Raw genomic sequence first — 16,217 nt, forward strand, 5'->3', positions numbered from 1 at the left:
GGAAGGGAGGAGAAGATACCAAGACAAGTTTATATGTTACACAAATTATTTCTCTTTTAAGGGACTGTTATGGGTCCTTCAAAATTTTCTGTGGCTGTTAGGAGCTTCTAGTAGCACATAAGGGAATAATAAACTAGCTGAGCAAACACTTTGAGATTAAAGGAAAAAATAAGTAGCATAGTAAACCTAAAGATTTTGAAAGGGAAAACCCCAAGGCATCCTTTGATGAAAATTTAAGAAACTTTAGTGTTTTATCCAACTGCATACCATCTCTTTCAACCGTCTAACTTGTTTGCTATCTAAATTTGAACAACTTATATTTTATGTTAGCTATGTATGGCAGCACATTGTATGAGACTAAAACCTACACGAAGTGCGAGCCAGACTACCTCTGGATCACGACACGTTCACACCTTGCATTGAAAGGCATTTTTCCTTATCTGAATAACGTATCCAGATACATTTTAATACCAGGTGTAAATGGGGCCTTTGTTTTGGTTTACATCTGACTGTTAAAATTAACCAGGGCACAATACCTGGGAATAATGATTAAAATGGCACGCTGTACATTGTTCTGCTTCAAATAATCGGCTTAGAGAATGATGCAGGCGACAGACCAGAACATCCCAGAACATAATGTCGAGCAGGAATTCAAACAAAATCATCATCAGCTGAACCACAGGATCAAAAACATAGAATGAAAAGAACAAATATTTAAAACAACAAGAAGGATTCAATATGGTGGCAAACAACAGCAGTTCCCTTTTCCCTTAAAAGTACTTTGGATTGAACAGGTGGGGAAAAAACAACATAACAGTATCATGTCATGATTAAAACAGAAGAGAGGTCTTTGTAGGGCTAGAGTTAACTTTTCAAGGCAGGAGGAAAATATGGTGGAAAAGAAAAAGTCTGTTTAGCTCTATTCACAGCCAGCAGTTACACGTGTGTTCATTTAGAAAGCCGAACAAGAGTCACAAAACAGGAGGTGTCCTGTGCCAGACTCGAGGTCAATTCATGTTCGATCCCAAATGAGATTCAGGAGATTGAATTGAGCGAATCGTCCCCTACGCTGATATGGACACATTGGACAACACACACACGCACGCACACCTACATCTAGTCCTCCAACAAGGCACTAAGATTTCATTCAAGTTTATCATTACACAAGTGCTTTATGCATTTTAAACCCCCACATTTGTCTCAATCCCAGAGCTCCCTCCGGAGTAATTCCCCCATTCGTCTCCCCTCCTGCTCACACTGTACGCTAAAGTGATGTGTCAGCTCAGCAGCCGGCCAATCAGGCGGCCCTGCTGTGAATCAGCTGGCCTGCCAGTCACATAGCTAGTCATCCAGCCAGGCGGGCAGGCAGCCAGCCGTACGTTTTGCGGTCCTGCCTGCCGCTTTGCGCTGTGATGTGACCCCCCGCCCCCCCCGTGCTCGGCCGTGTGTGACGAGGTCGTTCCGGCGACTGATCGGCGGAGTGGGGCGGGGAGCAGGAAAGGACGTACAGGAAGCAGGGGGGAGTCTGGGAGGTGTGACAGCAGCTCCACCACCACCATAACAACAAACAAGCCCTTAGCCAGCAAGAGTTGGCCCGTGCAAACCCTAGCACTCAACGTGAACGTGGCAGAATAACAACGCTGCGCACGAGTCGTTGGTAAATACAGCGAGGAAAGTAAAGGAAAAAAAAAGGAGCATCGCTTTCTTTGTCAACTTAACCTGCTACATTCGAAGCAGCTCTGCCCACAAAAAGAAGGAGAGCAGAAGAGGAGGAGAAACTACACGCCAAAGGGGGGGACAGGAGGAGACACGAGGGCAGGATGAGGGAGGCAACAGAAGGGTGGATGAGGGTTGTAGAGGAGAATCAATTCACCAGGTGATTTTCAGAGTGGTTCTGCCTGGCTTCACCCAGGTGTCAGGATGACTTTGGCTCAGCAGAAGGACCCCCCCTTCCTCCCCACCACCCCCCCAGGGAGGTTGTCAGAGCTGGAGAGACATAAGGGGATTTGAGAGAGAGAATAGAGAAGGTGGGCAAAGACGCAGTCATGCGGGCAGATAGAGACAGACGTGCAGGCCGAGACAGGAGGAGGAGGAGAGATGGAGATGGAGGATAAAGGAAGAGAGGAAATAAAGGGACAGAAAGGCAATAAATAAAGGCAGGTAAACTTTGAAATTGACGAAAGAAATGAGAAAAGAGAGGAGAGGAATGTCAGATAACTAATCAACAGCAGAATCAGGATTTAGACAGACCCACTGCCACAGACACGCTGTGACAGAACAAATACATCTCACACACAAAGTCACTTTTAAACACACACCCATCAATCACAGCTCAAGTCAGTCTTCCCTCTAACTGATGTGTTTAACCAACTTCCCCCACGGTATCCCATCCTGCCTCACTCCGAGCACCCCAAAGAGAAACAGCTGTCACCTCAGCGCCAGGTAAACGGGGACCCAGAGTAAATGTAAAAACTCCATTTCATCATCATCAGCAGCAGCAGCAGATCCACGTCTGTGTGCGTCAGGAGTTTATTTCTTGTTGATGCTGCCGGGCCTCAGTTGGCGCCCTGGTTGAACTGATCCAGCACGGTGGCGTTGGTTCGCTCAAACAGCCACTGCTGGGTCGGGGAGGAAGAGTCGCACATGTTCATGAAGACCCGCCGCTCGGTTGGGCTGCAGTCGATACAGCTGTTACTGACGGGGTGATACAGACTCTTATCCTGGAGAACAGAGGGAGGGAGAGGAAGACAGGAAGGATTGTCAAACAAATGAAAGTTTTTTTTATTTTCAAGGTGATTTTTTGGTCCCTTGGTGCTGCACACTGCTCCTAATACTGAGATAGGTTGAAAGCAGAGACTGAATTTAACTGTACATTGTACTGTGTATACATGTATGTGACAATAAAAAGTTGACCCTTTGACCTCAAACAATTTGACAAATATATGTCATACAATAAACATAATATGTGATAATTAAATACTTCATATTTTTATAAGGATATAAAACTTGTATTACATGTATCATAGGCTCAAGTGGTTGAGCAGCTCGTCCATTTATCACAGGACTCTTTCAATCCCAAGTTTTAGCTTTTTCCTGTCCTTAGATCATAATGTTGTGAACTCCAGTCAGGCCTACACTCTGTACAGTAGCTCGCTGCCCGTGTGTGTGTGTGTGTGTGTGTGTATTTGACTGAGATGTGAATAGTAAAGTGGAAACGTCTTTTCAAAGAAAAAATGGTTTGTCTCGCATCAAATTTATCAAGCATTAATAATCAGGATCAAAACATAATTATAGTTAATATGAACAGCTAATGAAATAAACTTTAAAGATGAACATTTCTGCTGCATTATGAAGGAATTCAGTAAACTTTACTTTTTGTTAATACAAGCATAGTAACAATTTTGTCAAGGCTTTGAGAATCTAAAGATTTTGATTCAGGTGGCTTGAAAGTGGTTGATAAATTCATTAACTCCTTAAACACCAGTTAAGGATGCTCCATAGGAGGATTTATAGTTACAGTTATATCAGCTAGTCATTTGCTATCAGTTAATTGTTGACTATCCTTCTCAGGATGTCAAATGCAGATGTTTTGGGAATGAAACTGAGCAATCCACTATCTTACCGACCTGTGATTGACCAAAGTCTCCTGTCTCAAGTTAGATTTAGTGACGCCTGAAAACAGAGGTGAGAGGAGGAGCAGAAGTCTAGCTCCGTCTCAGACCAGTTGAATTACATTAAGCTTTAAGTTTATTATAGAATATTTGTGAAAATAAACTGCCTACCTCAGCTTTAAAGAGACGAAAAAGTACAGATAAGGTAAGGGGGTTCTGACTATAATATGTTCACAGACAGGTTGACATCGCAGGTTAGATATCAATTATAATTCTGCTCTGCACTGAAGCTAGCTCTGCTTGAATTGCCAATATAATTCTTGACATAATTTGAGAGAAAATAAACAATCATATGCTGAAATATAGAAAAACACAAAACAAGATATGTATTTTGTGAGTTAAAAAAAAAACAGTCTTGTCATGCACAAGATGAATGTTCATTGTTTTTATGAGTTGGTGAGACATAATATCCTGTGTTCCTTTACCAGGCAGCAAGAAAAATGCCTCCACTTTGCATTTCAATTATTACTTTTGGGATTTTTTTTTAAATATATTTTGCTGTATCATTACTATCTTTTTGCTTCCAAGTGTTTACTGCTGCAAACAAGCTTGTTTGTGACACTGAATTAAATCCTAGAAATATTACAAAAATACAAACGTGGCCTTCTGTATGGCATGCTTTTGTATTAACTGAGCTTAAATGCATAACAACAACATAATGAGGTCCTATGAATATCCATCAGCTTCAGGGTAGATTCCGTGTTAATGTGCAAAACGCTGTAGAATGATTAAGTAGCCTCGAAGTCATTTATTTTATAGCAGTTATGTTTGGAGCTTTGTTGTTTTGTAGAGGAGAAAGACGATGGGAAGAGAACAAAATATTCAGAAGAGAGCAGCACACAGAAATAACATGTTTCCTCTGCCGTACCTTTCTGTAGCGCCACAGCTGGTTGCCCTTCATGCCGTGACAGTCATACAGGGTGACGGGGCTGTTGTGGGAGATGGCGTCGAAACAGACTTTTTTAGTGTGCATGGGGTCGCCCACACGGATGTCCTCTCTCCAGCCGAACGTGAACACCTGCAGGGAAAGAGAAAATCCGACCTTCAATTACAGCGTCTCCATCAAACCATGACGCACCAAAATATGTTCTGGTTTGTGTGTTCTGGAGACAACATGTGCCTCCATTAGGTCTATTAGTATAATGTTTGAAAATCAGTCATACAAAATACAGCAAGAGAAAAGTTTTGTCCTCAGTACATTTCCCCAGTTCCTAATGAATCATCATGAATTATCTTGATTCCACACTAGTTTTGAACCTTGCACTCACTTTAATGGCTAGATATGATTAAAATTTTACTTTACTAAAGTGGTCTTTCAAAATGTCAGGGTTTCTCTGCAGTGGCCTTTGAATTGGCCATTATTGGCTGGGTACTGTGTCGGCTATTATTATTAATCCATCAAAGTGTTTGCTTCGCCCTCACCTGCAGATCAGAAACCAGTACAGCCTCTGTGGAAAGTAACAAATCTAACGTATCAAACTGAGTGAAAAAAGGTTCATTAGAGCCGTTTTCTGAGTAAATCGAGGTTAAGTTAATGTTACAAGGTATGTGACATCTGAGCCGTATTGTTGCTGTCTTTTAAATTGCTAAGAGTTCTCTTAATTAAAAAGAACACACACTTTTAAAACAATACTTTTTTGGCTTTGATTGAGAGGGGCTACAGAGTTGACATGTTATGGTTGAGCCATCTGATAGCAATTTATTTAATGATTTTGTCAAAAAATAGAAAGCTTACCAGTGCTTTTTTAAAACCAGGAAATGAGACAGGGGTCCTTAGGATATTGTTAAATCATTTTATGCCTGATTAAATCATGTTTTTGTAAAAATCAAACGAAGCTGACAGAAATTAAGGACACGATTTTAAACCGAAGATGATTATAATAGCACATTTTTACACCAGTGCTGTCAGTAGGCTTTGTTAGCTTTAAATTTTGAAGGCTTTTTAACACTTTTTTAAATTGTCTGAAGTTGTGAATTCTTGCCTGGGACCAGAATGTGGCACGGAGCAAGTTTAGAAATCAAAATAAATAAATAAATAAAGCAGACCAAAACATTTTATTTATTGCATGTATTTTCATACATACACGTTTGCCAAAAAATGGAATTAGGAGGGAATTAGAGTGTTAGAATTAATAATTTTTATTTATTTATTTTTTTGATAGCACATAATTTGTCTTATATGGATGATTTATAAAGATGAAACATGGTATCATAGAAACACTTGAAAGCTTTAAATATCACATTTCATCAATTCAAAAGCTGAGAGAGCAGAGAAGTTATCTGCAGCTGAGCAAACTAAATCGTCTGGTAAAGACCGTGTGACGTGCTCGAAAGTTCTGGAAAAATCTTGTAAAGCCTAGTTATCTATATATACTTCCGGGGTCAGCAAAGCTTTGTGGTATAAACAGAACCTTGTATATTTTGGTGTGTATCCAGCACTTTCTGAGTTATTGTACCAAACTTGGATTTACTTGTTGTTTAGTGTTTAGTAAGTCTTTGTATCAAAATACATTTGGGAATGATTGTGGTTTCTGGTTTGCTGTTTTGAGTAGTTGACTAACAGATTCACTGCAACATCAATATTTCCTTTGTTGAGTAGTTTGAATTCAGCTGTTGAGTCTTGTTTATATTTTCTCTTGTTTTTATCTTTCCTGTTGACTTATTATATCTTGCTTTTTATTGATGCTTTTGCTGTTGTGCTGTCATCTTTTTGCTGGTGTAATGCTGCAAACATTCCTGTTTTTGGATTAAAAAAGGATTATCTTATCTTGTTTACATTTAAGGTACCCTGTGGAGTTTTTGTCTACTAGTAGCACTATGGAACAATGTTTTTATGCGAGGGTCCCTGTTGTGTTTGCACTGCACTTGTATGTGTACAAGGATGACAAAGCACATGGGTGACATGACACATTCCTGCCAATGGTTATGTACTTCATCACAGTACTACAGGTGGCAGCAACGTGCCAAGAAATGCTGCAATGCATTACCAAAGACAGGGAAGAAGAAGACGTAAACTGTGTAAAAATTAATCTGCTTTGCAAATTATTATTTCTATTTATTTCTGAGGAAGAAAGTGCAGGTGACACATTTCACAGGCCACAAGTGAAACTTTTGTGAAACCCCTGTAAAAGCACGGATTGTACCTTTTAGAAATTGTGACATCTGAATATGTTTTTTAAGCGAGGTCATGGGACCAAGAAGAAAACACAATAAAAGCGAATATATCTGTTCTCAGTCTGTAGGTTAAGAACTGCACGCTGTAAGAAATTTTCCTGTGCTGTGTTTGCTATAATTGCTCACTAACATCTTCAATGATCATTAAGGCCTGAAGGAGTTTACTGATCATCAATATTGATAGATCTAAGAAAACACTGCAGTGAGGTTGTGATGACTCATCTCACTCAGGAGAGTCTGTTTCATGACACTCTGATTGATGATCTCTTTTATGATCAGCCGTTTGTATTGAATTGTTTGTCACTATCTGTTGATCTCAGAGTTGAATTTAAACCCATGAAAATTAACTCAGCAGTCACGACTGATAAGTGTATCTTCTTGCTTTTTCACAGACTCACATCCTTTTGCTTTTATCAAATAAAAAGATTCTTCTCTATATTTGTGTGGACTGGCAATAAAAAAAAGCTTTATGATTATTGTGTTTGTTTCGAAAGTGAATGTTTTTGATCTTGCTGTTACAGTATCCGATGGTAAATTAATTACAAACTTTAATTGCGACAGTGGCGGCCATTCCTCCAGCTAACAGACTTTCTCAATGACTTCCTCCCCTCGCACAGAATCAAAAAGCCCCGACAAGGACAGCTGCCAGAGGGCCTCCTGTGATTTGCAGTGAATCCATTTCTCGCCGGCGCTGAACACAGATTGCAACTGTGACACAGATTTAACTACAATGCATCTTCAGATTAAAGCAATTAAACTGTCAGAGCTCTGAGGCGCAGTATTTCAGCTGCAGAAACAAAAGGGGACATTCAATCCATTAAGGTTGTATTATGAGCTCGGCTTTAAGATCTTCAGTGTGACGCACGAGAACAAACAGACTCCTTTAGAACAATGCAAAGATAATGAAGCAGGGTGGCGCGTGTGTGCTGTTTGTGTATCTGTGTGACTTTATTTGACATTAATGTGTGTTTAGCAGAGCAAATACAATTACTGAGGAGACAATCTACCAAGAACAGTGAAACTCATGGAAAAAAATCTCATGATTCCACTTGGGATTTGGTGTTGGAGCGCTCTGAAAGTCAGTCCCTGTAGATGCTTGTTTTTATTCACGGCAGTGTCATGAACTGGCTCATGGTTCAGACAAAAAAGGAGAAAAAACACAGAGTTTACTTTTTATAAATTACTTTCACTTATGGTTCAACCTCCAGTGTCACAGGGTACACAGAGGATAACCCACAGCAACCCCCAGCATTTTTACAGTGTTTACAAAACTCAAACCAGCATCTGATGAGGTGGGCTCTGTTCTCACAGTCTTTCAGTCTAACATTTGTCACCAACAATATTATGACTCATGCCCTGTCTTGTGCAGTTTGACTTGTGTAGACTTTTCTAAATGTTTTACACCTTCATGACTGGTTTGTTTCTGTCTTAACATTTTTTTAGAAAACATTCTTGGTAGTTGCAGAAGAGTGAGAAAGGAATAATTTGTCGAATTGCAGACTTTGTTCTACTTATCATTAGTCTAGTTCTGTTCTCACCATGATTTATGATTACTAGAAGTAAAGTAAATGGGTGAACAGTAACACAACTTAGGGTAAGCGGATTGCAGGGCTGCAACTAACGATTACTTGTATCAGCACTTTATCTGTTGATTATTTTCTTGATCAATTGATCAGTGTCTCCTAAAGTCCAAGATATCGTCCTCAAATGTCTTTTGTTTTGGCCATTATCCAAAGATATTCTGTTTACTGTCAGAGAGGAGTAAAGAAACCCAAAAATATTTACATTTACAAAGCTGATATCAAAGAATTTTTGCTGTTTTTACTTAAAAAGAATAGTTGGTTATTAATTTGGTGATCTATTGATAATCGATTATTTGATTAATGATTGCAGCTCTAGTGTATTCCAAAGTATATTTATGATACAGAGTTATAGCCTGATGTAGTCATTTGTTAGTGGGTCCCTTTTTAATGGGGTCGTCGTTGCGTCACTAGGAGTTCGTCCAAAATGCAAGATGTTCCAGGTGGATAAAACAGGAGCCGTCCAGAGCAAAGATTCTGGACTAAACTCACCTCACTTACTTTGCAAAACAAAGACACCCAATTCTAAAGGACCCTGAACAATCTGGAAAATAATACATTTGAGGATAATAAAGCAAATGAGCTTTACATGTGACACTGAGAATTCAAAATTATGTCTTTGTCATTAGTTTATACTGAATTCCTTCTAGTAATGCCCGATGTTAAATTTTAAAGCCTGAAGGTTTTGAACAAGTCCATTTACCATGTTAATTAATGTTTTTGCAGCTCACCTGTCCGTGGCTCCAGCTCACCTCGCCCCGTCCCTTCACACAGCTCTCCAGGCGGATCGGACTCCCTGATACAAAGTGTTTACTCTCCATACACATGCCGCTGCCCACGTTACGAATCTGCAACACAAACACACACAACAGCAAAGGTTATAATCTTGCATATTCACATGTAAATGTTCATTGATGTGCACTGTCTCTATTTGAAATAAATAAATAAAATAAAAAATAAAACAGAGTCAGATTAAATGTGCTCTCTCCTCCTTCAGTGCAATCAGACCAAATCTCCAGACAGTTAAATGATTATTATATCCAACTGGCCGGCATCATCCTGACAGCTTCCTGAGTTACTAATGATCCTGATCTTTTGGTCTGAAGGTTATATTGAAATAACTTTTGAATTAATGACCTAAAATCACACCTGACTTATTTTGGAGAGATATGTATAGATATAAGATATTTCATGACCCAGAAATTATTTCTGAATTTAAAAGAAGATTAAGCTCTCTGTGCTGGAGGAACGGTGGTGAAAGTAATTCAAATTATTTACACATCCATTATTCATGCAAATTATTTCATATATATTAAGTTTATAGAAGATTATAGAAGAGGTATTTTATTTAAACAAAGACGGGTAATATGATAAACTCATTTTATCACCTGAGCCGCTTCCTTACTTTGTAGCACACATGTCATCAGTCATGACCTACATAATTGATAATTATCAATATTGATCAATATGAAACTTTAATACCATGACAGACTTCTCAACTATATTGCCCAGGTCTAGAGGACAGACTTCTCTTCAGCTGATATCTCTAAAACTGTCCAACTCACTTCAAAACAATTTAGATGGATAAAAAGCACCACACGTAAGAGGAAAAATCTGTAGTTTTGACTTTGTGGTGAACTGTCCCTTTAAGGAGTGAGAGCTGACTGTACCTCTCCCCACGCAGCAGCAGGAGGCTCCACCGGTGGATAGTGTTTAGGCAGATCCCAGGCCACCTCGCTCATGAACCACTTGAAGTTCTTGCAGTTGAGGTGGTTCCTCAGCTCCTTCTGGACTGTCATGTCGCCTGCTGACAGGTGGCGGTACTCCGGGCGACGCTGGTAAACGTATTCAGCGTATTCGTCCATCCACACCTCCGCCACGCGCTTCAGATTCTGAAATTGGAGCGAAACAGTTTTGTTTTTTCATTTTACATTATAGGCAATGAAGTTACAGAGAACAACAGGTGCCTTTTCTGTTGTTTAACATGATGTGTTTTTTTTGTGGGCGGAGCTTAGGTGGAGGCAGATCAACTCCCTGAACATGTGATCAAACAGTTTTGTTGGCTTGTTTCTTAACAATGGCTGAGAAAATCACTCAGTGGATGGATCTTTCTACAATTATCAGGGAGGACGATCTGACAAATATATCGACTATCAGCAACTGACTTGCCAATTTGGTTTTGTTGGGCAATTTTTGTCATTTTATTTTGCTAATTTGGACGTGGAGGTGACTGTCAGTTAGCCGCCTGTAGAGCCAGACTATTCTCACATCGAACTCTGTGAATTAAGGATTTATTTCCATCAAACCAGAACTGGTGTTTGTTTGATTGAGTGGAAAGACTGACCAAGATGGGTAATCCTTAACAGGAATTACTCAATTAGTCAGTAATCTTTAACATCCACAGTAGAAATGAAAGGAAAAAGCAATGCCAAAAGAGTAATGCCAGAATACAGAGAAATTAAGTATAAAACTGTTGATATTTTATCATGTGGTGTGAATAACTGCTCGCGGTTGTTAAAGCTGAATTCTTTCTCTCCGTGTCAGACAATAAAGAGCACATTAACTTGAAATTCTTAAATCCACTGGCTTGTTAGCAGACCTTTGTGTTTCAATGAAGACTTGATGTCCAGAAGCACAGACTAAAAGCCATCATCTCTACATCCTGCCATCCTTGATGTTTTGATTGATCTGACATGACAGAATGATCAAAGCCGCTCGGCAGAAAGGCGGCCAGTCATCACACGGGACCTGTCATCGTCTCCCAGAAGGCGAGAGATGAAAAAAATAGAAGCAACTTGTCTCCAGTCATGAAAGCGGATGCAGCACTGAACTCAATTATGTGCTAATTTACAGCGTGGCTTCAGAAAAGACAAAAATTCTGTGTCGCTTGCTCTTTTCTCTGGTTCTCTCTGACGTGTTAATTGTAACAGATGCAGCCTATTACTCGATCTCTTTGCTTCAGTTTGAACTTGACTTTTTGAATTTTGATGTGAATGAATACCACAAGACAATCCCCACAGCTAAAGAAAATTTGGCCTATATGAATGGAAAGCATTCTTTAAACCTGCAGCTTTACTCTAAATCCCAGCTGTTCCCAAAATATTCCACAAACAACATATATTGTATGTCTCCTTGCACCACTGGGGAATGAAAACATGGTGTCTAAATATTTTTCACAGAGTAAACGTCATATATAGTTCCACTTAAGTGTTGGAAGAATAAAACATAGGATATGTATGTGACAGAGTCAATACAAAATGAAACACTGAAAAAACTAAATCAAGATAAATTAACACATTCTTATGAGAAAACAACCTGTCATCCTGATACTAAAATAATTAACTTGCAATGTCAAGATAAAGGGATTAAAAAAATAAGGACAATTCTTGAATCTGCTGAACTGATTTTATACATAACTAAATGTCTAGAGCGCAGTCCGTTAGCTCAGTGCTAACACATCATGGGAATTATCAGTAATGCGCTAAGGGAAATTAGCATTGCTATCGCAGTAATATTATCCCAGCAAACTGATCCATTTTAAAATGACAGGTGTGCTCAAACTTTCAGACATAATTATTCTGCTCTGTGGACCCAAACTAATAGCTAGTGACAACACATTAATGCTACTGTGGCTTCAATATTCAACACTAAAGAGCGACAGCAACCTCAAAGAATCAAAAGTCAAACTTCCAATAATGAAGTAATTAACTTGTGATCTCAAGATAATGACATTAAAATAATAACTGTACCATTCCCACATTTTAACACCTTTAGATTTTGCATCCTTGTCACAAAGGTTTTTACTAGATAACATCAAATGGAGCTTTAAAAAAACTGCAATTTCATGCTGAACGTTATATGTGCAAAGACTTCACATGATATACAAAAAGTGTTTGACATTTGGTTTCACTGGCTCTTTCAGAGACTAAAAAACATTTAATTTCATCATTAAAAAAAAGACAAGTAAGTGACTGACTGAGTGACAACTGCAGGGCAGATATCTTCTTCAACAGCCTCTTTAAGCTCAGACAATTGCAAACATAAAAGATTTACACCCAAGCAATGGGAAATCCATCCATCCGAAGCCTGTGAGGTGTAGAAGACTAAAAAAAAAACAGTCTGTCAGCCTCGGAGGTACGGATGCATGTGTGAGAATACAGATGGTAGCAGCCTTGGAGGTATGGATGTTGAAGTGAATGAGAATACAGGTTCAGCAAGCCTCCCAGGAAAGGTATAAATACAAATCTTCTGGCCTTTGGAAGTACAGATGTAGAAGAAAAAAGCCTCCAGCTACACACACACACACACACACACACACACACACACACACACACACACACACTCCCTGTGGCATAGCTTATTGCCTGCAGCGAATCTAGCACCTTCCAGGTGAAGTGGAGTTCAGTGGTTCTGTCTCCTGTGATGTTGACCGGACCCAAAGGTATCTGCTGAAGGCACGGATGTGTTGGTGGTGTTTGGTAATATGGTAGGCTAACTATAAATTCATTTAAAGAAAACTATTTTCCTCCCCATGAAATGATTACATGGGTGAGAAATGCCTATAAAATCTACAATAGTTTGTATTAAAAAAGGAAAACACTGGGGATGATTCTCACCTCAGGCAAAGAATTTTTCGACCATGACTGAAGCATCTCTTGGTGAACCGTGACTAAAACCTTACGCTAACCAAACTCTTTGTTGAGCTCCCTTAAAAGAGTTCTCCAGCGAATTAGTTCCATAAAGCTGAGACACTGGCAAAAAAAAAAAAAAAACATTTTGAAAAAGGATGAAATCAATGCAGCAGTCTCCCATATGACGATGCATTCAAAAACAGTTGTTTTTTTACAGCTCTCACACTGAAAATGTCACTATGAGAGCAGTTAAAGTGAACAAGAAAAGTTGGAGGATGGAAAGCTGACCAGCGAGCTGAGAACTGAAATAAAGATCCATAACGCTGAGTCTCTGTGGTCTTACTATAAATATATTTATAATAACCCCTTTAAAAGCAACCTGAGCTTGTCTGTACCCGAGTGTTCAGCAGTCACAGTCATGTTTATACATATTTTCCAGAGTTGAATTGAAGCATTTTCAAGCTTTTCATGCAAATTACAGCTGCTAATTGACATATTTATATTCAAAAAAATGATCATTTCACCTCATTATCACATTAAATCAGATGTTACTGTGCTTTTATCAACCAAAATTATGTTTTGCAACAGAAAGTTTAATAATATGCTACCTGTCTGTAAATAGACTTCTCTACCTATAAGGGCTACAGATTTTGTATATTTTCCTTAACCAATAGTTGAAAATACTAACAATTGATTACTTGATCAGTCATTAAAACTATTTTTTCATTTGAACTTTTTCTTGTTTTTTCTCTCTTTTTTCCTTATTTTAAGTTTAATTTCAAGTTTCCATATCCAATGACTGGCTCCACCAGACAAAACAAAGTCACTGAGGCGCAGTTAATGCCATTTCTAGACTGTTGGTCAATTATCAATTAATACATGTTTAATCCGTAATTTGGCAATCAATTGATAAATGATTAATCATTAACTTCCTGTACAATGTGGCTCAGCAAATGTCTGACTTTTTCATATCTTTATCTAAAAAGTTAGCTTTTATTAACTACTTCAGTAAGGCAGCAATTTATTATGAAAGTAATCTGATTACTATTTCAAGTGGTTTCAAGCACTTTATCCAAAACCCACGCATTTTTCAAACCTTGAAAACATCGAATTTTAAGTGTTTTCAAGGATTTCCAGCACCTGTACAAGTGCTGCAGTTTACAAAATCTGTTTCGGCTGGGAGGGGGCTCAGCTTTCCTTAGATACAAGTAGGGGGTTCTCCAAGGAAGAAAGGTTGGGAACCACTGAATTAGTGGATATAGTTAGGCTAAGTGCTGTCTGTAAATAACAGAACATATAAAAGACAACTGTTTGATCTAGGATGGGTTAGTTAGAGACGAGAGTTTTGACTGAACATCAGCCTCCTACTCAAACTATCAATCAGTAACTGTCACCAGCATCATTCAGCTGTTTACCACACTGTCAGTGAATTGTCATGTATCTTACATGCCTCAAATCTCAACGTGAAGAACACTTATTACTTATACGGTTGATTCTGTTGTCTTACTCGGGATAATTTAAATGACAAAAAGGAATTTACACTGCTGCCAAAATAAATAACAACTGTTCTCTGGAGGCTCAGACATCCCTTCACCCACATCTTTACTTTTTCAGGAACCAGAGATTTTGACAGATTTGTATGTATATTTGTTTTACAATCTGCCACACAGCAGCTTTCCAGCATTTTCCTGCCTCTCTCGCTACATCAAACCATGATCTCTCCGCTAAAGGGAGCGTAGCCTTGGCCGCTGGGGGTTGATAACATGCTGCCGGTCTGATGTATTAAAGCATTTGTGAATGTCACCCAATCAGCGCTATTGATTCTGCCTTCCGACAAACCTTTACCCCGCACAGTGTGAAAAAGTCAGGCCCGTCACTTCTTTGCTAACACATCCGGCAAAAAAATGTTGAACCTGGCTGAACTCTTGATGCAACACATCGTAACGCCGTCCTGCGAGTCACTGAATTCGACACGGAAGGAAAAAAAAAGATTGTAGCTGTGATAACCATCCAGAGCTGTCTCGTGGTGTTATCAGGCACTATGAAGTGTTTTGGTATCTGATCATTAAATGTTACATAAAGTCATTAAACTGGATCACTTCTCTTCATCTCATCAAGCTGAACACATCACCTCCAACCCAAACCCCTTTTTCGTCAGGATTAAAATGCCAAAAACACCAAGAAAATGGCTGAATCTCCTTTTTTTTCTCCTCTTCTTCCAGTCACCAACAAAACCTTTCTGAGTTCTCCTTCTTCAGACTCTGTCTGCTCCGATCAATAAAACTCTTTGCATTTATGGCATTTTCTCTTCTATCTACAGCTGTCTGACCCGTCTGGCTTTTCAAAATATTCAAATAGTTGCACCTTTGTGATAACAGACTTAAAAGAGGTGTTCCAGTACCTCAGATTGTCTTCTTTGATGGAAGATGCAGCTCTGTTCATCTGTTTTTGCAGAAAATAACTGTTTTCTTCACCATCAGCTGAGCTAAAATGTATATTTAACAGTATGACAGTGAGTTCAGCCCACATCGTGTGGAAAAATGAGCTCTCTATTCAGTGTCCCTAACTGCAATGATGCCAGTAATAATCCAAATTATATCATAATGGTTTGAATTTTTAATCAAGATACACAGTATAATTATCTCGACTACTGTCTCATCTATTCCTGACGATACTGAACAGTCATCCAGTCAACTGAAGCAAGTCAGCTCAAAGGGAAAGCCCACTTATGTATTTATACGTCTTAAAACCATGCAGAGAAGGACGCAGGGGACAAAACAGCCTGAGGTACAGTAAGTATTTCTGTATTGTTAAACCTGCTGCCTGTTTGATATCAGCATTCAATACAGCCTCAGTGAGGGGCTAATGGTCAGACCGACAAGGCAAAAACAAAGGCCAAGAGGTTTAATTACATATTCAGCTGAGCCAAACAGAGGCAGGTGTCAGACTGAGTCATGCATAATGAATAGCACTCAGCTACAGGCCAGATGAACAGTTTTTAGTTTTTTTTTAAAAACGTCTCATACTGTGTTGAAGTGTTAAAGCTCACATGGAATCAAGAATCTCGAGCTCATTAGTGGAAAACTGCAGGTTGGACATTGTGGATACATGAGTTTGATACGTGCACTGCAGGTTGAAAGATATAAAAGGTGCTAAAACTA

At 39.1% G+C, this 16,217-nt stretch overlaps 1 protein-coding gene across 1 annotated transcript in view; it reads right to left on the minus strand.

Moving 5' to 3' along the window:
* Positions 1-424: 424 nt before the first annotated feature.
* Positions 425-16,217, minus strand: part of galnt10 (UDP-N-acetyl-alpha-D-galactosamine:polypeptide N-acetylgalactosaminyltransferase 10 (GalNAc-T10)) — a 77,094-nt gene continuing 61,301 nt past the window's right edge. The window contains exons 6-9 of the mRNA XM_084730043.1: positions 10,096-10,317; positions 9,157-9,273; positions 4,540-4,689; positions 425-2,720 (exon numbers count right to left, since the gene is read on the minus strand). Of these exons, the coding sequence (XP_084586169.1) occupies positions 2,556-2,720; positions 4,540-4,689; positions 9,157-9,273; positions 10,096-10,317 (654 nt within the window). The 3' untranslated portion in view covers positions 425-2,555. The remainder of the gene's footprint in view (positions 2,721-4,539; positions 4,690-9,156; positions 9,274-10,095; positions 10,318-16,217) is intronic.

This window comes from Lutjanus erythropterus, chromosome 11 (assembly GCF_056507025.1).
Source record: "Lutjanus erythropterus isolate fLutEry1 chromosome 11, fLutEry1.hap2, whole genome shotgun sequence".
Classification (NCBI taxonomy): Eukaryota; Metazoa; Chordata; class Actinopteri; order Lutjaniformes; family Lutjanidae; genus Lutjanus; species Lutjanus erythropterus.